The following is a 20,018-nucleotide window of genomic DNA, read 5'->3' as shown; positions in this document are numbered from 1 at the left end:
AACCAAGGTAGTGTTTATATAATAAATCCTCGTCATCGCAAGGCATCACACGAGAACATTAATTCGATGTTGTTCGCTCCTAACTTGCACCATGGACTTTATAATACAGCGACCACACTCCTTAGAGATTATCTTCTAGTCTCTTGAGCGGTGATATCCCTCAAAATTAGAACCCTCTTAATTCTGCGAACCTGCTTTATAAATCCTGAGTTTGAATCTTAGAGCAGCCTAATTACTGAAGGGACGAGATTCTCCGGGTGGAGTCCCTCCTAAACCTTTTTTTCTTTTCAAAAAACCACACCAAATCATGTCGGGATTTCTGACTTCCAAGTGAAGCTTTAATGCCCACAAAAATCATGATGACAATGCAAATGTTGGCCAGGATGAAACTAAATAAGCTATAATTGAGATGGCAAGTACATATTAGGAACCGAATATGTGAAGAATGTAAATGCTTATTGTAACCAACAAATTCAAATACAAATATCCACGTAGTTCCACACTCTGACCAGCTAACTATTCCTCGAAAAAAGCACACCACCTCATGTATATATATCGAGTGCGCAAGAATCCCACCCGTTTTCTTCCTTATTTTTATTTTTTTTCTGATGAGCAAATAATAATCTTTGTATTAGAATACACAAGGGGAAAAATTTTAGGGTGAAGCAGGGGGGAAGGCCATGGGGGCAGGCGCAGCTGCTGCATCCAATTTGCTCACGACCCCACCGGCGACCGGGCCGGGCGCAGCCCCAGAACTGAGAAGCTCCACCATCGCCCGGCGAGGATTCACACGCCGCGCCTCGCACAGCTTCGGCAGGAACACACCTGTTACACATCAATATATATATATTCGTCAGTAAGATGAAAAAAATCTCACGCTACCGCTTTCCAACTAAGCTGCTACTTGTTTGAATTGATTTAAGCCAACATGCATTCCCTTTTTTTTTTCTTTATTTTTTTTTGAAGCCAACACTTATTTGACCGGTGGTCAGATTAGTGTTTCATAGATCCATATGTAGGGCTAATTTTATATTGCTTTGGACTGGGTCATTAAATTTAACCTATTCAAGATTTTAAATGTTTCTGTTATGATTTACGTCCCTACTTTTTTTTTCTTTTTTTTTGAGAGATAGAATTCAAGTCCCTAGTTATTATAGGTCGAAAGAATGGCCATTGAAAAAGAATGTCCTTTTACCAAAAAAAAAAAAGAAAAAGAATGTCACGAATTCCTGTTGAATAGGAGGTCAAGATTTTCCAAGAATAACCGAGGGGTTTCATAAAGGAAATACATTTCTTAACAAATAACAGTCATCAATTCAAACCATGCATGCGACTAAGCAGACCCATCTTATCATTGTATGTCACATGGTGAAACAAAGCCAGGCCGGCTCCCAAAGAGCAGCTCTAACCCGAGCTTAGATGAGGTCATGTCCGTCTAAAATTGCAATTCTTTTCATAAAAAAAATGCTGGATGGTAATTTTGTTTTTCAGAAGAGGTAAAAAGAAAATGGAAACGACTAAATTATCATGGATCCGGTGGCTTGGGTGATACTTAAATATACGGTTTCCTAGGTTGATATCTTTCCGGCTCACACCCAATCACTCGTGGACCAGGACTACACCCGCGGCGCCTAAGTCGGCTAGGCATGGCAGGTTTTCTTCAATAATTAATTCTCAAATCTAAACACTGATTAGGAATCATGGGGTTTTTTTTTTTTGTTTGATTGAAATCACCTAAATTACGGAAACATGGATGCGTGCGACACGCGGCGATAGGTTTTTCGGAGCAATTTAGCCGATACGCGCTCATGTTGTGTAAGGCAGGCGTTTCTCTTACCTTCTCCGGCGGCGAGGTTGAAATAGAGGTCGACGATGTTGGGGCAGTTCCGGTGGCACGCCGGAGAGCAGAGCTTCTCGGTGAACTGCGGCTCCAGGAGAGAGTCGGACGAGATCCCCACCGAGTTGCGGTCCACGCCGCAGGCCCTCACGCACTCGTCCGTCTCGATCCACGCCGACATCCGGTGCACCACCACGTCCGACGTCCGGCATTGGTATTCGGTGGCCCCCCCGTTGTGTGGGGTGCTCTCCAGCACGCATCTCTTTGACGACGACGAGATCGCAAACGCACACAGGTCTTGCGGCAAATCCTCGCAAATCACCCCCGCCGCTATAGCAGTGCAAAAAAACATACCAATTAGTATTGCTTTGCCCTAGAAAAATATAGAGCATGAGATAGTTCGCAGTGGTCCTTCAATCTTACATACCTAGGGCAGAGGGGAGGAGGAGGAGGGGGAGGGAGAGAAGAAAGGCCATGGCCATCATCTTGGAAGATGAAGATGACGAAGCCATCGGTGGTAGGTTTTTCTTTGTCCTTCCTATTTCGATCTCTGCGTCTTCGGAGTAAACCTCGGAGAGATTGTAATTTGGGTGATGGGAATGAGGAATGTATTGGTCGGAGAATTGTGAGTTGGGAGACGGTGTGGGGATGGTGTTGGGTGGCTTTATAGAGCGCAAATGCTCCAACGACTTCGTCTTCTTCTTGAGGCTTAACGCATTTTTTTTTTCCTTCCTAACTTTCCTAGCGCGGTTTTGGTAGGCACGGCATTGAGCGATTCCAACAGGCGGCCACCAAGACCAGAGAGAGATCCATTACGTGCCGCGCACGCGTTCGCGGCAAGTCTGACCTGAGATCTCGGAAGGCCAGATAGCGGGGCCACGTCGTGTTAACCATCTGACTCACGCGTTTCCACCTAATTAGTAATGTATAGTCGCATATTGTTGACTGCGTTCGGTTCTATAGATGGACGCATGGCATTGGAAGATTCGGAAGCTTTGGAATTGTCCGAGGGGCGAAGCATTCAAATGTCTGAACCTTCCTTCCATATTCGGCGTGCATCCGAACTAATAGAAGCTCTCGTGGAGGCCAATTGGCACTTGGCAGGCAAGTTAATTAGGATATCGAAGTCGGACTACGCTTGCCGGTGACCTAAATAGTCGCATCCTCCCCATTGGGCGAAGCCATTGACACTAGTAGCCAGTTAGGTTCCGAGCTAATTCAATGTGGAACCATGCCTTCCATGTGGCGCCTGTTAATTGTACTACTCATATACGTAGATTTGAATCCAGCGGCCGCCACCTGCCGAAATTTGAGACCGCTCGCGAGAGATAGCGCGTGGTGAGCGGTGACGGGGAGAGGCAGGTGGCAATCCTCTGTTGCCACGAGGCTGCTTCCACAAAGGGATATTTGTCGTCTAACTCGGTATGGTGTGTCGCAAACTACCTCAGGAGAACCAGCTGGATCATCGGATGCCCTGCCAAGTGGCTGGTCCAGGATCTCATAATTCATCGTGCCTCCTACTTGATTCCGATTAGGATATAAGAACCGGACGGCTCCAACATTCACGTATGCACACTTGTCAGCTCGAATCAACTCCACATGCATAATGCTCAGAAAGCTTCCTCTGCATTTTATCCGAGACACTGCTGAAAGCGTTTTAGGAACCGGAATTTGAGGAGCTCCTGGAGCTAAATCGAATCATTATTCCTTTCTTCTGAGCTCCCCGGGGAAGTAATGATGACATAAACTTTTTCTGAGCTTAATCTTTTTTAGATTCCACATGTTTTCTCGTAACAAACTGTTCAAAAAAGCGCATCTGGGCTCTGCGTCCAACCTTTGTGTCAACAAGTGGAAAAAACACCTCTATTGCCACACATAGCGAGAGTACCGAACAATCCTTTCAGAAAACAAAAGCGTTGATATTTTGCAACTCTCGTCACACGGGTCCAAGGACTCTACACAGATTTAGTGCAATGGTAAAGCAGCATATATTTTATTTTCGAAACGAGGAGAGGTTAATCTTCACCATGCATTCTATATCCATTCCGCCGCTTACAAGAAGGCTGATTCCAACCTCTTTTTTTGTTTTACAACATATAATAGACAAGCATAGCAGCATTAACGGTCAATTATTCCTGAGGTCTTAATTGCTGGCTGGATCCGAACATCTTTCAACTTTTCCCTGTCACCAGAGATTTTAATTCAAGATGGATAAATTAATTGAATACAATATATATATTTAAGTCTTAACGCCTTTGTGTTTTAACAAAGTCCAATAAGTGTTACATGGGAGCACGTACGCTAGCTAGCTTAGTATCTTGCTAGATGTAGAGTTAAAACCGGGCCAGCTCAAGGCTTTAGAGTGGGTATAGGCTTGTCTTTTTTTTTTTTTTTGTATTTATGGATTCAAGCCCAAGACCAATCAACTTGCCCGATGCCCGATTTGTAGCCGGCCCAGGCACAATGGCTAGATGACTTTGACGATGTACTTAGATATGGATTCCATAAAAAAACACATGAAAGAAGTATAAGCTCAGGGTGGAGGTTGCATGCTTCAAAAAACTTTTTGAGACATATACCCCTAGGTTACTAGAGAGATAAGTGCTAGGTATTCGACTCTATAAATTTATTATTATCTTGCTGGCAATAAGCAGGTCCTAATAAATATGAGTGACCCGATGAACTAATCCTTCTAGAAGCTCACATATATCCTACAGTAGTTGGTGCTTGTACTTGTCAAGACGGTAGCGCCAGTACCAGCTGTGGGACGACAAGCTGAGGCCGCCCGATACATGTCAGCTCTAATCGGGAGTCTGCTGGGCTACTTCCACCGCGCGCTGCTCTGCGGCGGGATCAGTATTCAGTGGCCACCCCCGGGACAAAAAGAGCAAACAACGGCAAGCTGAGGCTTCTCTACGAGTGCGCTCCCATGAGCTTCATCGTGGAGCAGGCCAGTGGAAAGAGATCCGCTGGCCGCCAGAGGATTCTCGACATCAAACCTCAAGAGGCGATTCCGATTATAGATTATTAGAATTTAGAACCCATTCTCATGCGACTTTTTAACTCTGCTTTTCTCATTCCTTTCTCTCCTTGTGAGCTTGGCAGATTTATCAAAGAGTTCCACTCTTCATTAGAAGCGCGGAAGAAGTAGAGAAGCCGGAGAAGTTCCTGGCATGAACATTCATGAATTCCCAACTTCTCCCAAGCAATCAATGTTCGCTCGGTTTATCTAGATGATGAATGGTCTTCTCTCTAAGAGACATTTAAAACCAGATGTGCAAACGTTGAAAGTCTAAAGTTTGTTTTGGGAAGGTAAAACCAACCCTGTTCATTTTTCGATGTTGTTACTAAAATACTATTGGATATACTGCTTAACGTGAAGAGCCTCTTACGTTTTGGTAGACGTGCATCAATCAACTTATAATTTACGGTATACACGCAACACCACCAGCGACATGATGTAAATTGCAATACAAATAATCTCATGAAACAACGTCAAAATACTCATGGAACTGAATTTTGGTACTCCCAGATTGGATGATTAAATGGCCCTGAATTCTGAATATGAGAGCTTAGAGCACAGCCTACACATCAATATTAAGGTGAACAAATAAGTGGTGAAAAGGATACAAATTATATACACATCGCTAAATCTAGTGCTTCAGTGACGGAGCAATAGGTTAGAACACTGAGGAATCATCTCAGCGTAATTTCTAGATTATGCAAGTCGGCTTTATCATCCACTACAAGTTTGATGAACTTCTTTGTTCAAATGAGCAATCTCTTCTGTTTTTAGCTGCAAAATACATGGTAGTTCATTAGCTAAACGGAGAGGTTCAAACACAGAAAGCATGAATTCATTTTCTTCAGAAGAAAAAAAAAGAATGGAGCGAACCATGATGACCGCTTACCAGGACTTACAATTTTGACTCGCTTCGTTAGAGTCCTCACCGACATTACAGAATCTGCAGCAGTTGGCAAGAAAGCAATCGAAAGAGGTAAAAATTTAGGATAACAAGTTGAGCATTCAGCAGCACAAACTAGGACGATATAAATCTCATAGACGATATAGGTCTTATAACCTTGAATATTCAAGTCTTCTGAAAGAACACCAGATACAGTTGACATAGAAAAATCAGGTAAAACTTTGTTCGTCTCCAAACATCCATTGCCTGCATTCTCCTCGAACCTGTGTATGATTTCCAAAGCAAAAAAAAGTTAAGAGACCATGTAACAATAAAAAAATTATCCACAAGGGAAAAATAAATCTCAAGGAAATAGAAAAGAAAGGATATAGGATTTGCACCCAGGAATTAAATCAGCATAATCAGTAGGTAGCTGGCATGAAGGAATTCTTTCACAGTCAAGATCAATATCAGCTAGCAGTTCAGAGAAGGAGAAATCGCCATTAAAGATATCAAAATCTGGAAGATCAAGGTCAAAGCTTTCTGAGATTTCTCCTTCTGATGAAGAGGTAGAAGTAGAACCGTCGATAGCAACTGGAACTTCGGAACCCATTTGCACATCAGGGTTATCAAAATCCAGCCTCCCTTTCACATGCTCTCTTCTGCTCATCTTCTTTGAATTTGATTTGTATGGTGAATTAATATGATAGCTCCGTTCGATAGCATAATAACCTGTAACTTTGAGAGGACTGACAATAATAGTTTCAGATGAAATTAAGGTGCAATTGGATGAAGGAATATCCTGCAAGATGCTAGCATCAGTGATTTGACAGGATGTATTTTCTGGTGGAGAAACTGATTTGTCAGCTTGAGAAGGAAGTGGTTGTGGAGGGGTTTTAGGAGAAGAATTGGCCTGAGGCTCAAGTGGCTGCTTGAATAGGCTCCTTGCAACAGCGGATCCTTGGACTGGAGAAGAAACTATAGGATTGTTGATGGATGCTGACCGGAAAGCTGAAGTCTCCATACTATCTTGCTTGTCACTGGGGGGTGTCACTTGTGAGGGTAATGAAATACCTAAAAGAACCATAAAGAAATATCTTTATAAGAAAGAACATGGAAATGGTCATATACCTATTCAGGACATAAGAGTTACCTCCGGTCACAGATGATTCAGCAGATGGTTGAGTGCATGACTTTTTTGTAGCTGGAGGAACTCGAGGAGCAGACTTGGAAGCTTTTCTCTTATTAGCATATGAAGAGTTAGGTATTGGAGTTGAAAATTTGGGGGGTTCAGCTGCTTTGTTTGTAAGCATGGTAGCTGGCTGTGCATTAGTAATAGCAGCAGCTCCATTTACCATACAGCCTGCATGTGTCGAAGTCATCTTAATTAAACTTCAGATGGATCATTTTATTTTCAATGTTGGCAGCTGAGCATGTAACAGCTCAATGCACATACAATAAGACATTAATCTAGCAGCATATAGGTTCAGATATGAAGATGGATCTCGTATGTGCCCAAATCTTGTTATACCAAATGCATGTTAACATCATGTTTCTTAACCTCAAAGATAATGTAACCTCGATAGGATCAGTCAAGAAAGATATGTGAGCAAACAAAATTTTTTTTCGAATAAAGGGAAGCAAAAAGGAGCCACCTGGCTTTTATTAATATAGATAAAAGAATTTACAACTTGGAAGAGAGAACAAGATTAGTTAGAAAGAAATAGGGATGAATAATAAGAGCCCAAATGAAAAATCAGACAATAAGAAGAGAGTCAGGAGTATCCTCGATTTTGATCCAAATTCTCCCAACATAGCACAACATGAGATTCATACACATCCAAAAAATCTACTATCAAGCTAAAATATATGACTTCAACAGAGTCTTCTTCAGAGGGGAGAAATACAGAGGGAGATGCCATTTATCATCGCCAATGTTTGAACTCTGCACCTCTCCCATGCAGAGAGGGATAATGACAAACTAAGCCAAGGTTGGTTGAAGACAACATGGCAAGTTTTGCAAGGATCCTATTGTTGAACACATTGTAATCCAAACTATTATACTTGCAACAACCCACATTCATCCACAATGCAACTTAGAGACCGATGACTACTTCCATACGCAACTTAAGTAATAAAACTCCACGATTTCCATTATGTGTAAGAGAAAATTCAGCAGTGTACTTGATCCCCCTTGCCAATATAACATTGAGATCTTGCAGAGTATTGTGCTTTGGATTTCCTTTCACATTGATCAATCATTTCCATCTCTACTCTATCCTAGATCTAGATCCGTGCGAATCATCTTAAATTAGTCGCACGAGAAAAAGGACAAACAGTTGCGTGGCATGGGAGAAAGGCCAATGCCAAGTAAGATGAAGAGCAGGATTCTTTAGATTACAGCTCGCAGGAAAAATAACCAATCTACACAATGATGGAGCGATCTAGTAGATCTAATCGTACCTGGAGGAGAACCGCTGCTGTGGTATGATGCTGGAAGAAGCGGGGCCACCGGCGTCGCCACAAACTGAGGAGGAAGCAGTGGGGGAGGAGGAGGAAGAGCAGGAGGCCCAGCAGAGTGGTAGGCCAGCATCACATCTTGCATGCCCTGCAACGCCATCTCCACCCTCCACTTCTCCTGATCCACCATCATCCTCTTCTCCTTCAAGCTTATGTACTCGTCCAGTATCTCCCCCAACCCCAGCAGCCCCTTCGGCACCTGTGCATTTTCCTCCGAGGATGATCTACCACGCTATAAGGGAAGGGAAGAAGGGAGAAGCAAGAGAGAAGATTTATCAGGAAGGGATCAGGGGCCCCACCTCTTTGCCCTTGGTTTTGGAGAAGAGATCGGAGGCTTCGGCTCGGAAGGCGGCGAGGGTGTCGGTGTAGTTGTTGTCGGCGAGATAGCGGTCGACGATGAAGGCGATCTGGACAGGGGTGACCTTCCCCTTCCCTATATTCTCATGCTTCCTGACCTTGTGCTGCTTCGCCATGGCGGAGAACTAGGAGAGGATTGAAGGAATGCATCCATGGCCAGAGAGGTTATTATAAGTCGAAGAGGAGAGAAAATGGAGGGAAAGAAGATGAGGAGGTAAAAGGAAGCGGGAGTTTTCGAAAAGCTTTGGGAAGAGAGGAGGGAGGGAGGGGTTGGTAAAAGAAGAGAGAGGAGAAGGGCGGGGTGATACACACTTGATTAACAAACGCACCGCCCAGTCAGACCCCGAATATTTGACATCCGGGCCCTCCGGCTCAAATGAGCGCTAGTTGATGGATTTTATTATTATTATTATATTTTTTTTCGATGCAAAGCGGGCGTAAGCCAAAATTACAGACGTAGTAGTCTACAAATACTTGTCTTTCCACAAAAGATGCTGAAGATCTGGAGGGGATCCTTGCAACATGAGACAAGATATCAGCAGAGAAAACAACTGCTAACTTAGCCATATCCCAGGATGTGTCATTAGTGATGAAATCACTTAAACGAGTATCAGCAAGTTGCGCCTCCATGTTCAGGAAAGTAGGCCAAGCAATTAAAGGAATGGTAGAGCGCCAGGGGGTTTGAAGAACATGAGTATTCGCTCCGGAACCTGTAAGTCATAAAAACTGAAATTGGATATAATGAGAAAAATAGATCTCAGAATAAAGGAAAAACAGGACGTGAAGATTGAACAAGTGGGATTTTCGAGGGTGGTAGAGCTCAAATGTGGTGGCGCGTTAAGTGGAGGAGAACTCAAGTATTTAAAGGGTTTTGGATAGGGGATAGACTTGAGGTTGTTGCATCCGCTCGTAATTCTTGCGGTGGTTGTTCTTGCGGTGGTTGAGTGCAACCCAACGGCTGGCAGCCGTTCGAACATCTGTAGAATCTACAGTAACGATAGTTGTTGTGGCCTATCCGCTCAACTGAAGAGTAGGGAGAAGAAGTAGAGGATCGCGATCACGATCCTCTATTTCGATCACTTCATCTCGATTTGGATGATGGGCTGTAGTTGGTTGGGCCTGCTACTTACAGTCCAACACGGCCCATTAGAGGACAAAAACTGACACGGTGGTTGCCTGAGCATGATCCATCCCCCCGCCCCCGCGTTGCAGCAGCTACTTGGACGGTCAAGATCGAAATCAAGATGACGAGGAAGCGCTAAAGCAAAGGTGGGTAGCAGCGATAAGATCGGGGCTGGGATCGGTAGGGGATATGCAGCAAGGCCTTCTCCTGCTCCAATGGCGACCTCCGGTCTCATCTCCTCGCCTCCCCCTCTCGCTCGGCGGTACCACCCGGTACTCCTTGAGAGCGTCGGCGGCCACCGGGATCTCGGCCGGCGGGGGCGGGGGCGGCGGTGAGCTGACGGCGAGGGAGAGGAGGCAGCTGAGGAAGGAGCGGAGGGAGAGCAAGGCCGAGAGCGGCAACTGGAGGGAGGAGGTGGAGGAGAGGCTCCTCAAGAAGCCCAAGAAGAGGCGGGGCTCCTGGATGGAGGAGCTCAACCTCGACAACCTCGCCCGGCTGGGCCCCCGGTGGTGGGTCCTTCGCGTCTCCCGGGTCACCAGTCTTGGTCAGGAGGCCGTCGACCGCCTCGCTGGCTCCCTCGCCAGGAGTTTTCCGGATCTCGAGTTCAAGGTATCTTTATAATAGAAAAAAAAAAGCTTAAGATAAGCAAACTCCCTCCCTCTCTCTTTCTCTCTCTCTCTCCACACCTCCCCCCGCCCCCCCCCCCCCCCCCCCCCGCGTCTTCTCTGAATAAAGAGAGGATAAATTCAACCAAATTCAATATAAGTAACACTCCTGGCTCATTTAGATGTTCACGGCAATAGATATTTTCTTTTAACACTTTCCCAACAAACAAGGATCCACCATTCCCTTTTATTTTCAAAAAAAAAGTCCTAAACCTTTCAACTGTATGACCATTGTATCCTTGTATTGGACGATGTCTTTGTAACCTTTCACTAAGAACACTGCCATCAGCTTCATTTGCATTGATCTTGATGCTGTTATGCTTAGTCTGTTGGAAATTTGTAGTTGTGATAATTTCCTCTAACTCAATTGATTAACAACTTTCTAACATGACCAAGAAATAGTACAAAAGCTGCAAGTTCCACCCACTCTGCAACTCTCTAACATGACCAAGAAATTGTTAAGCTTCATGTGGCTTCTCATACATGCAGGAAACTGTTAAATAACTAATCAAGAGGAATCTTCAGAATAAAAAAAAAATACAACGTAGGCTAGAATAGGAGACTTGCAGCGTCAATTATGCTATTTGGAATATGTTGCAACTTTTGGGTTTGTCCATGCTTTTAAAAATATTATGCTTTGCAAGTATTGCTTGCAAGTTATAATGATGTAGACTTGTAGTAGGATGGTTAATTCTTATCTGGTGGTAACACAAATGTAGTACATAACAAAGTGGTCTTAGATTCATCCTCATCATTCTGACACACATAGGGGGGAAAGATTATGCTCATGAAAGTATATTTTTGTCCAGGTTTATTATCCAACTGTGAGGGAGAAAAAGAAATTAAAGAATGGCTCTTACTCTGAAAAGTCAAAGCCCCTTTTTCCTGGTTGTGTCTTCCTGTACTGTATACTGAACAAGGAGATTCATGACTTTATTAGAGAATGCCGTGGCATTGGAGGCTTTGTAGGATCCAAAGTTGGAAATACGTATGTGGCATCCATCCCTACCTAATGTTCTTTTACCCAGAACAGTATTCATTTTGACCATTCAGCATACTCTGTTTTATTTTTTTTGAAATTTGCAGGTTAAAGTAGGGTTTATTCTGGTTTTTGAAATGATGGTTGCATGTAGTAGCTATTGACCAAGTGACACTGTATCGTAGGAAAGGCAGTATGATTCTAGAATACATTTATCAAATACAAGCCAAGAAGACTTATTTGATTCTCTTTTACTTACAACATATATAGATGTCGATCCTACCCATCAATAACTTTTTGCATCATTTTTAGGTTGGCTTCTGCCACCTGTTAATATCTGAATTGTTTGCTTATTAATCTTTCAATCAAAGTGGTAGTCAAATAAGATTACTTCTTTTTTCTTTTACTCCACAATGGTACTCCATTATCAAATACAATTCTTTCTCCATTTTTTTATGCTTGTGGGCATACAGGTATGGATGCAATGCAGGTGCATGTGATTCAATAGATATTCAAAGTTGTCAAGTAACTATTAGTTATTAGGTTCATCTCCTGTAACCTACATTTTTTCCTATTCACTTGCATTTTGCTTCCACAAAGAACATGGAACTGCCTCGGTTTAATCATCTGTTGTAACATTCTCCTGTTTAGCCTATTATCAAATCAGTCCCAACCCAGTCTTGTGATTGGCCATCATTTGTAACCAATAGGAAATAAAAAATACTCCTTAAGACTTAATTTATATGTGGCTCTGATATTTGTCCTCTGGTTTGCATGAATTGGCATGTATGTTTTTACTTCTTTGTTATGCGAGATCAGGTGACAAGAGACTTGAAGTGCCTTCTTTCCCTAATCGTGCTAAACTTCTAATGGTTGTTGTATTAGTACAATTTGACCTGATCTCTAATGCTTGTGTAGTTGATGAACCGAATGCTGGTTTCCAATGAGGCTTTTGCTGAGATCATTTTTTCTTTTGCCAATTGTATATTATTTGTTTGGTTTTACGATATGGGTGATAAACCCCTCTGTATCCTGTTCTTGAATGATGCCCAACTAGATATGACACCACTACTTATCAATAGTTAAGAACATCTAGGCTCTTCAATTTTGTTCTTAAATTACCTGGTCTCTTTTGCTTTTTAAACATTTGGTTTCAGCTCCAGTTCACTTATTTATACCAAATGTCACAAGAAAGGACCTAGGGGGCTATAAATATCTGTTACAGCTCACTCATCTGTCGTTTCTGGATCATAATCGACAAGCTTAATAATGCATTAAAGGGTTGTTTTTGCTTTACAAAGAAGAGCATCGCAAGTAACTAGGAATTTAGTCATCTACATTTTTAAGGGCATCAATCTGCTATTGTCTTTATGTCATGGTATGAAGTCTGGCATACATGACACATGGCACACAAGAACCTGTTTTGAGTTGTCACCTACTGCTGAAGGATTTCTAAATCAAACTGGTTAGCTAGGGGATGGACATAAGCTGGTTCATAACTTTCAGTTTCTTAATATAGATGAACTACTCCAGTTTTCCAATGTAATGCCTTTGGTTTGTTATGAAAAGTTCAAAGTGATGGGATGTGCTAGGCATCTGAATTCTTTTGTTCAGTACTCTGAATGCGCCATCTTTTCTTTGGGTTGCTCTTTTTTCCAACTTCACAGCAAACGGCAGATTAACAAGCCAAAGCCTGTTTCACTTAATGAGATGGAAGCAATCTTTCAACAAGCTAAAGAAGAACAAAAGAAATCTGACCAAGCATTTGAAGAAGAAGAATGCACACGGAATCTCAGCTCATGCTTAGATTCTGGGAACAGTCTGAAATCTATAGCAGATGATAAGCATAGAAACCGCTTAAAGAAAGACCATTCTACAGCTAACCTGTTAAATGGAGAGAATTCCAAGCATCTTGCCCCAGGTGTAGGTGTTCGTGTTCTTTCCGGGCCTTTTACAGAATTCACGGGTCGTCTGAAAGAGCTGGACCATAAAAGCAGAAAGGTACCACTGAATGATATGCGGATGTTATCTTGACCTTGAAATTTTTTATATATTATGATAACTCAGTGACTTGAATAATAAGATAATCAGTTGATCCAAGACATGATGGCCATTTTAAGGATGATCATAATTTTGGGCTGTTATCTTGAACATATGTAACTTGTGAAGCATTTTCTTCCTGCAGGCCACTGTTGGATTCATGTTGTTTGGCAAAGAGACCTTTGTGGATTTGGAAGTTGATCAAATTGTTGCAGAAACTGCATAGCGGTTATAGGACCTTTCTTTTGAGCTCTCAATGTATGTATTTTCATTAATGATGCTATAGGAAGTACCAATTAGATACCTGGAAACAAAGCCAAAAACGAATGAAGTTTTAAGTAATTTGAAAACAAGGTATTGCTTTGTCTATGATATCACTGGTGGTCTGGTTATAATTTACATGCCATAATACATGCATCTTTATTTGTTGAACTATTGGCCTTAATCTAGACTTCAGCTGGGAAAAGAAATACTTGTTATGCTTCACTTCATAGTTCAGATATTCTGCGACTTGCACGGATGAATATTTATGACCCTATGATCACATGAACAATTTCATTGCAGAAAATTGCTCGAATTTGTTGCTGAGTGATGCTCTGTGCTTTTCTTAAATTGGCTTGGTTTTGTGGTCTTGAGCAGGCTAAGCTCCCTCAGCTTTTGGCCATACTTCAATGGGAGAACAACTTTCTTCATGGATGGAACTTACATTGCGGAGCCACTAATTTTGGCAGCTAGAATTCAGTGATGGGCAACCAGGCTCAGGCAACTGGATAATCCTGCAAAGTTTTAAGTTGGATGGAGAGTTGTTTAATCATAATAAATTATCGTAAAGAAGTTGGTGGCTGTCAATGAATGATTCAGATTTTTGTCCCAAACAATGTTGGCAACTTGAATGGAGTTGCTAGCCTACTACATTCATTACTTTGTATTCTATGATCCATTGCTTCTGCATAACAAAATGTTCATATGGTAGTTCTTTCAAAGCAATGAGCCCAGCAACTAGGAAGGCAATGGTGAAGCTATATAATTCTCAGCTCACCAATATGACAGGGAGCAAAGAATATGTTTTATTATGTAGAAGATTGACAGTAAAGATCATGTTTTTTGTTTGATATTTTGTGTACATTCAGTATTCTGTAGATCCTAAATCGAAAATGGTGGATGGAAGGGCGTAACGAGTCCTATATGAAGTAAAAGGACAGTTGCTGGGCCAAGGAAAATGTGCCTGGTAGATGGAACATCCGGAATACTTTTGCATGTTCCCTTTAATAGCTGAAATACTATTCTGTCTGAGTAGGAAAATTTTTCCCAGCTTGTTCAATTCGAATCTCTCAAAAGAAAATAAGTTATAGTTTTCGGAAGTTTAGCTTATTGTCTTATGCGGCAGATGTCTCTTTTGGATTCTGTCTATCTAGTCCTACTTTTGGATCAAACACTGGTCATTGCTTGCATATTTTCCCTAAACATTTCCTATGCTATTTCTTTCTTAGGTTGAATTTGATGGGAGAACCCACCAATAATAGAGTAGGGGGACCCTAGGGCACTAAATGTGTCGACCCTACAGTGTTTGCCTTGATGAAATGATCATATCCAATACGAATTAGCTACAGAACACAAAATCTGAGGACCACTTAGGGGCCTCTCTAGATGCCCTGAAGATACCTAGGAAGCCTCAGGGTTCATGAAAATTACATTTAGAATGTAGAGAGGGCCATCTGTCCGTGTAATTGTTTCATATGTCAATAAACAGAGAATGACATTAAAATCATTGGTAATATAAGTTGTGGTGCTGCAAGTTTTGTAGAAAACAATTTTGATAACACTGCATTCTTCTTATTGCGGAATGGTCATTGCAAGGGTGCCGTATCACCAAAAGCATGGGTGTAAATATGTCATGGGCCGTCCCAAGGTACATGAGCAGCGTCATTCCAAAACAAGGCCTAGGACTTGAACTTGGACTTGGACTGCAATTTAGTCTTTTGCAAAAACTTGCAAAAAAAAAAAAAAACCAAATTAGCTTGACCAAGGAGGGCCCAAATACAAATGTTCCATGCAAATACCTTCATAAACATGGCGCCAAAGACACAATCTTGACACACAAGAAATTAATAATATTCATATCTCAAAATCAATATATATTTTCAACATCAGTTTATAACAGCAGTGAAGCCCAACCGTAGAAATCCGTACGGGGAGAAGAAAAGAGAGAGTCGGTTGCCCTTCCATCTGGGTGTCTAAATCTGGCAACTGGAAGTTGCAGTCCGCCGAAACCAGCAGTTGGGCCCCGATCACATCTCCTGACCCTCTTCTTCTTCCTCCTCATAGTATTCCTCCTCATCAGCAGTCGCATCTTGGTACTGCTGGTACTCCGAAACCAGATCATTCATATTACTCTCAGCCTCTGTGAACTCCATCTCGTCCATCCCTTCCCCTGTATACCAGTGCAAGAAAGCCTTCCTCCTGAACATGGCAGTGAATTGCTCGCTCACCCTTCGGAACATATCCTGAATCGATGTTGAATTCCCAATAAAGGTCGATGCCATCTTCAAGCCGGTAGGTGGAATATCACACACGGTGGACTTCACATTGTTGGGGATCCACTCCACAAAGTAGGAAGAGTTCTTGTTCTGCACGTTGATCATCTGCTCGTCCACTTCCTTTGTGCTCATCTTACCGCGAAACATGGCCGATGCTGTAAGGTACCTCCCATGGCGTGGGTCAGCGGCACACATCATGTTCTTGGCATCCCACATCTGCTGGGTCAGCTCAGGGACCGTGAGAGCACGGTACTGCTGTGACCCACGGGAGGTTAGCGGAGCAAAACCCACCATGAAGAAGTGAAGCCGTGGGAAGGGGATAAGGTTGACGGCCAGCTTTCGGAGGTCGGAGTTGAGCTGACCAGGGAACCTCAGGCAGCATGTTACTCCCGACATGGTTGCCGAGATCAGATGGTTCAAGTCTCCAACTGCTCAAAAGAAAGATCACGGGATCAGTCCAGAATGAAAGGAAAGTGCCAGATTCACACAAAGTTGTTGTTGAAGCAGGTGGCTTACAGCTGGGGGTCGTGAGCTTGAGAGTTCTGAAGCAGATGTCGTAGAGAGCTTCGTTGTCGAGGACCATGCATTCATCAGCGTTCTCCACCAGCTGGTGCACAGATAGGGTGGCGTTGTAGGGCTCGACGACGGTGTCGGAGACCTTAGGAGAGGGGAAGACGGAGAAGGTCATCATCATTCGATCCGGGTACTCTTCCCTGATCTTAGATATCAGAAGTGTCCCCATGCCCGACCCTGTTCCCCCTCCCAGGGAGTGGCAAACCTGGAAACCTGCAGAATTCCCGAGTTATTGCAAGCTTTATACAAATGAATAAAGGACGGTATAAAGCTGCCAAAATAGTGAGAATTTCCAATCATAAAGTAAAGATTCGCCAGATTTAGAACCCAAAAAGCTTCCAAAACTGCTTGGGATACGACAGGTCGCATGTTCAAAATATTTTATGATCAAGTGACTGCAACACGACCATCAACTAAAAATCAAGACCAATGCAGCGATTCCAAATTGGGGGAAGAAGGAAAAGGATGACAAATTAGGGGGAAATAACCGTAAAAATATTTTCCAGGGGAAAGGATGATATACCCTGCAAGCAATCGCAATTCTCTGCTTCCTTGCGGACCACATCGAGCACCGAATCAATCAGCTCGGCACCTTCGGTGTAGTGGCCCTTAGCCCAGTTGTTCCCCGCACCAGACTGCCCAAAGACAAAGTTGTCGGGGCGGAAGATCTGGCCGTACGGCCCGGACCGGATGCTGTCCATTGTGCCAGGCTCCAGATCCATGAGCACGGCTCGAGGGACGAACCGCCCACAGCTCGCCTCATTGTAGTAGACATTGACCCTCTCGAGCTGGAGATCGGAGCTGCCATGGTACCCTCCGGTGGCGTCGATGCCGTGCTCGGTACAGACCACCTCCCAGAACTTGGCACCGATTTGGTTGCCGCACTGGCCTCCCTGGATGTGAAGAATCTCGCGCATTTTCGACCAAAGAAACAGGCACGAGGAAGGAAAGAATATGGGGAGCAGCCGTATTGCAGGAGGAAGGTCCAGAAGAAAGGGAAATGGGGAGAGAGGGCAAGGATGGGCTCGCGTATAAATAAGGAGGAGCCCTAACGGCTAGTATCCTGTTTTTTATTTTTTTTTCCCTAAATTCTGCTCGAAATGGATGTCTACGGCCAGCTGGATGGAGCGGTGAGATTCAAACGGTTCGGAGAGCAACGGTCGAAAGCGACGGGGATTTCAAATTTCGAATTCTTGGGACAGCTGGATACAGCATGCAGGACACCGCGCTCCACGGTGACAACTCTAACGGATCCTCGAATTAAATGACTAAAATGGCCCTAGGCCCGCGCATGACCTCAGTTTCACCGTCATTTCCTGTTGCACTATTTAAAAACAGCCACGAACCATTATTTGACATGTGTTTTGTCTATACGAAATTACGAAGAGAAATGGCAGGCGTCTAAAAAAAAAAAATTATTTCTTTTACTTTAAGAATAAAAAAATATTGATTTACCAATAATAATGCATCAAGTAACATCAGATATTTTGACCCATTATTGTGTGACACATGAACGCTAGGCAAACCCAACCCAGTGGCGTGTGATTGAGCTCAAGCAACCGAGCTTGATCAAGCTTGGTCCAAGTCATATTTAAGGGACAGACTTGTTGAGGGAGGAGTTGTTGTTAGAATGACGACAATGGTGGCTAGGGATAGCAGTTCTCTATCTTCCTCGATCTTTATTCAAGAAAAACTGTCAACCCACCATTGCAAACAGAATGCTCCAACTACGAAGAGAAAAATTCGCCATTGCAGGGAACTCTGACGATACGAGCCTTGAGCACCATGAAGGTGCCTGCGATACATGTGGCACGCTTATGTGGGTCCTTCAGAAGGGTTAGGATTGGAGGAATTCCAACGAGTAGAGTGAGGACACGGAAACGCAACTCGAGGAGATCTTCTCGGGTAATTTGGATAACGCAGAGGTGGCAACGAGTGCTATCTTGAGGTCCGGGCTTTGTTATGCGTGGAAAGATGCAGTCCTCCATTCCGGCCAGGCCTCTCAGCCCAACCACATCCCCTCGTTTCCTCTTCAATCCACAGTTGCGGTAAACGGAATGATTTTGATCGAAACTTTGATCTGAGCTTGGGCCGGAGATCATGATTGAAGCCATCAAAGGGTACTAGCTTTGGATGGAATTTTTCAGATTCCTCTCTCTTCCTCGACTCTCTCCTTCTCTCTATCTTCATCCGACTCAACAGATGGAAGCCAAAACTCTAGTTCAAAAAGAGAGAGAATGGGGACGAGTTACATGACCGCCTCGTGATCTCCTTTCCTACCGTCCAAAAAAACTGACCTCGAAGGAAATTAAAAGAATTGAAGGTCTGATTCTATATCACGTAACAATCGCGTGTTTATGGGTCCACCATATCTCAACAAAAAATTAAGTTTTGCGGTCTAATGAAAAAATAAAAGTTTTGAGGTTGAAGTGTTTTTTTTTTTTGCTAAAAGTTGAAGGGTTATTGCTATAATTTTTCTTTTAAAGTTAGGCAATTTTCTCTCAAGACCACTTCGACATCTGTGCAGAGGGATAAATGTAAGTTTGGAGTGCTTTGAGATATGTGTCAGGTGCAATCCAAGGCCGACAAAAAAAAAATCAATTATTCTTTCCCACAAAAGACACAATCTAAACCCTTTCCTTCATTCTTGTATAGGGTTGGAAGTAGGCTGAGCCAAGCCATGCCCCTACCTGAACCTAGCCAGAATTTTAGACCCAAAAATTTTTGAATAATCCAAGTCGAAGCCTGGCATGAACCCAATTTGAATTACCTATTTGGGCCAAAAATATGTCTGACACAAATTCGATCGAACTTTAATATTTCATTATATTACTTCATAAGTAAATGAGCTAGTTAAAAATTAAGTTCTCTACGATAATACAAATAAATGATACATGATACATTATTCTCAGTTAAACTTATTTTATTTTATCATTTATTTTCTCACTATCTTACTAAATAACAACATAATTTTTTTTTTAATTCAGGCCTAAATTTGAGCCCCATTGTAGGCTTTGTTCGGGCTTGGGCTCGTGTTAGGCGCAAACTGGGCCAATAACATACTCGAGCTTGGCTCAAAAAATAAATAAGCTTTACATTTAAGCTCAAATCTGGTCTAAACTCTTTCGAGTCAATGAGTTAGCCCGACCTGACCCAATGGATTTTGGGCTGGCCTGAGCTCATTTCCAACCCTAATGGCACACCCAAACCAAATGGTAATTATGAAGATAAACCCGATTCATATAGTCATATATTAGGTTGTGTTTGGCCTCCTTGTCACTATTCTTTTTAAAAAGAATTTGAAAACATTAAATTTATTTTTATTTTTTTAAATTAATGACAATAGAAAATATATTTGATTTGCTATTTTTTAAATTTTTTTACAATAAAGGCCGACAACATGGCTGATGATGATAAAGAGGGAGAGGGGATGGGGTCGGCATCATGGTTGAAGATGAGAGAGCTCTATGTCGGGTGAAGAG

General features: G+C 42.8%; 4 protein-coding genes across 7 annotated transcripts; 1 reads left to right on the top strand and 3 right to left on the bottom strand.

The window, feature by feature from the left end:
• Nucleotides 1-384: 384 nt before the first annotated feature.
• LOC103722643 (uncharacterized) lies at nucleotides 385-2,557 on the bottom strand. The gene is made up of 3 exons (XM_008813273.6): nucleotides 2,265-2,557; nucleotides 1,838-2,167; nucleotides 385-825 (listed from the first exon to the last, which is right to left on the bottom strand). The coding sequence occupies exons 1-3, from the start codon at nucleotides 2,347-2,349 to the stop codon at nucleotides 656-658; spliced, it is 585 nt and encodes a 194-aa protein (XP_008811495.3). The 5' UTR covers nucleotides 2,350-2,557; the 3' UTR covers nucleotides 385-655.
• Nucleotides 2,558-5,340: 2,783 nt separating this feature from the next.
• On the bottom strand, nucleotides 5,341-9,453 carry LOC103722639 (uncharacterized). 2 transcript variants are annotated; one of them, XM_008813264.5, is made up of 7 exons: nucleotides 8,562-9,453; nucleotides 8,206-8,461; nucleotides 6,896-7,105; nucleotides 6,144-6,816; nucleotides 5,920-6,026; nucleotides 5,749-5,802; nucleotides 5,341-5,633 (listed from the first exon to the last, which is right to left on the bottom strand). In XM_008813264.5, the coding sequence occupies exons 1-7, from the start codon at nucleotides 8,733-8,735 to the stop codon at nucleotides 5,581-5,583; spliced, it is 1,527 nt and encodes a 508-aa protein (XP_008811486.1). In that variant the 5' UTR covers nucleotides 8,736-9,453; the 3' UTR covers nucleotides 5,341-5,580. The 2 variants fall into 2 exon arrangements, with proteins under 2 accessions (XP_008811486.1, XP_038980057.1); XM_039124129.2 differs by having other exon boundaries at nucleotides 5,759-5,802; nucleotides 8,562-8,880.
• Nucleotides 9,454-9,853: 400 nt separating this feature from the next.
• PTAC13 (plastid transcriptionally active 13) lies at nucleotides 9,854-14,538 on the top strand. Of its 3 annotated transcripts, none has more exons than XR_606497.5 (5): nucleotides 9,854-10,351; nucleotides 11,217-11,395; nucleotides 13,054-13,387; nucleotides 13,572-13,780; nucleotides 14,066-14,538. XR_606497.5 is itself a non-coding variant. In XM_008813261.5 (5 exons), exons 1-4 carry the CDS (start codon nucleotides 9,932-9,934, stop codon nucleotides 13,650-13,652), a joined length of 1,014 nt encoding a protein of 337 aa, XP_008811483.1. In that variant the 5' UTR covers nucleotides 9,854-9,931; the 3' UTR covers nucleotides 13,653-13,684; nucleotides 14,066-14,538. The 3 variants fall into 3 exon arrangements, 2 of the variants coding, with proteins under 2 accessions (XP_008811483.1, XP_008811482.1); XM_008813261.5 differs by having other exon boundaries at nucleotides 13,572-13,684; XM_008813260.5 differs by lacking the exon at nucleotides 14,066-14,538 and having other exon boundaries at nucleotides 13,572-13,798.
• Nucleotides 14,539-15,516: 978 nt separating this feature from the next.
• On the bottom strand, nucleotides 15,517-17,549 carry LOC103722637 (tubulin beta-8 chain-like). Its single transcript, XM_008813259.6, has 3 exons — nucleotides 17,060-17,549; nucleotides 16,480-16,749; nucleotides 15,517-16,391 (listed from the first exon to the last, which is right to left on the bottom strand). The coding sequence occupies exons 1-3, from the start codon at nucleotides 17,451-17,453 to the stop codon at nucleotides 15,715-15,717; spliced, it is 1,341 nt and encodes a 446-aa protein (XP_008811481.1). The 5' UTR covers nucleotides 17,454-17,549; the 3' UTR covers nucleotides 15,517-15,714.
• Between the last annotated feature and the right edge of the window lie 2,469 nt (nucleotides 17,550-20,018).

Source organism: Phoenix dactylifera, chromosome 8 (genome assembly GCF_051530095.1).
Source record: "Phoenix dactylifera cultivar Ajwa chromosome 8, Ajwa_hap1_PhDact_Kaust_v1.1, whole genome shotgun sequence".
Taxonomy (NCBI): Eukaryota; Viridiplantae; Streptophyta; class Magnoliopsida; order Arecales; family Arecaceae; genus Phoenix; species Phoenix dactylifera.
This window is presented reverse-complemented; position numbering and strand designations above follow the sequence as displayed.

What these genes read in the sequence shown, in the direction of transcription:
- LOC103722643 (XM_008813273.6), bottom strand. Translation starts at nt 2,349, where the DNA reads ATGGCTTCGTCATCTTCATCTTCCAAGATGATGGCCATGGCCTTTCTT. An exon ending in CCTCCTCCCCTCTGCCCTAG is followed by an intron (nt 2,168 to 2,264) that starts GTATGTAAGATT and finishes GCACTGCTATAG; the next exon opens with CGGCGGGGGTGATTTGCGAG. An exon ending in CAACCTCGCCGCCGGAGAAG is followed by an intron (nt 826 to 1,837) that starts GTAAGAGAAACG and finishes GATGTGTAACAG; the next exon opens with GTGTGTTCCTGCCGAAGCTG.
- LOC103722639 (XM_008813264.5), bottom strand. Translation starts at nt 8,735, where the DNA reads ATGGCGAAGCAGCACAAGGTCAGGAAGCATGAGAATATAGGGAAGGGG. An exon ending in TGAATCATCTGTGACCGGAG is followed by an intron (nt 6,817 to 6,895) that starts GTAACTCTTATG and finishes TGGTTCTTTTAG; the next exon opens with GTATTTCATTACCCTCACAA. An exon ending in AGAAGACTTGAATATTCAAG is followed by an intron (nt 5,803 to 5,919) that starts GTTATAAGACCT and finishes CAACTGCTGCAG; the next exon opens with ATTCTGTAATGTCGGTGAGG.
- PTAC13 (XM_008813261.5), top strand. Translation starts at nt 9,932, where the DNA reads ATGCAGCAAGGCCTTCTCCTGCTCCAATGGCGACCTCCGGTCTCATCT. An exon ending in GGATCCAAAGTTGGAAATAC is followed by an intron (nt 11,396 to 13,053) that starts GTATGTGGCATC and finishes CCAACTTCACAG; the next exon opens with CAAACGGCAGATTAACAAGC. An exon ending in TGGACCATAAAAGCAGAAAG is followed by an intron (nt 13,388 to 13,571) that starts GTACCACTGAAT and finishes TTCTTCCTGCAG; the next exon opens with GCCACTGTTGGATTCATGTT.
- LOC103722637 (XM_008813259.6), bottom strand. Translation starts at nt 17,453, where the DNA reads ATGCGCGAGATTCTTCACATCCAGGGAGGCCAGTGCGGCAACCAAATC. An exon ending in GAATTGCGATTGCTTGCAGG is followed by an intron (nt 16,750 to 17,059) that starts GTATATCATCCT and finishes GGAATTCTGCAG; the next exon opens with GTTTCCAGGTTTGCCACTCC. An exon ending in CAAGCTCACGACCCCCAGCT is followed by an intron (nt 16,392 to 16,479) that starts GTAAGCCACCTG and finishes TCTTTTGAGCAG; the next exon opens with TTGGAGACTTGAACCATCTG.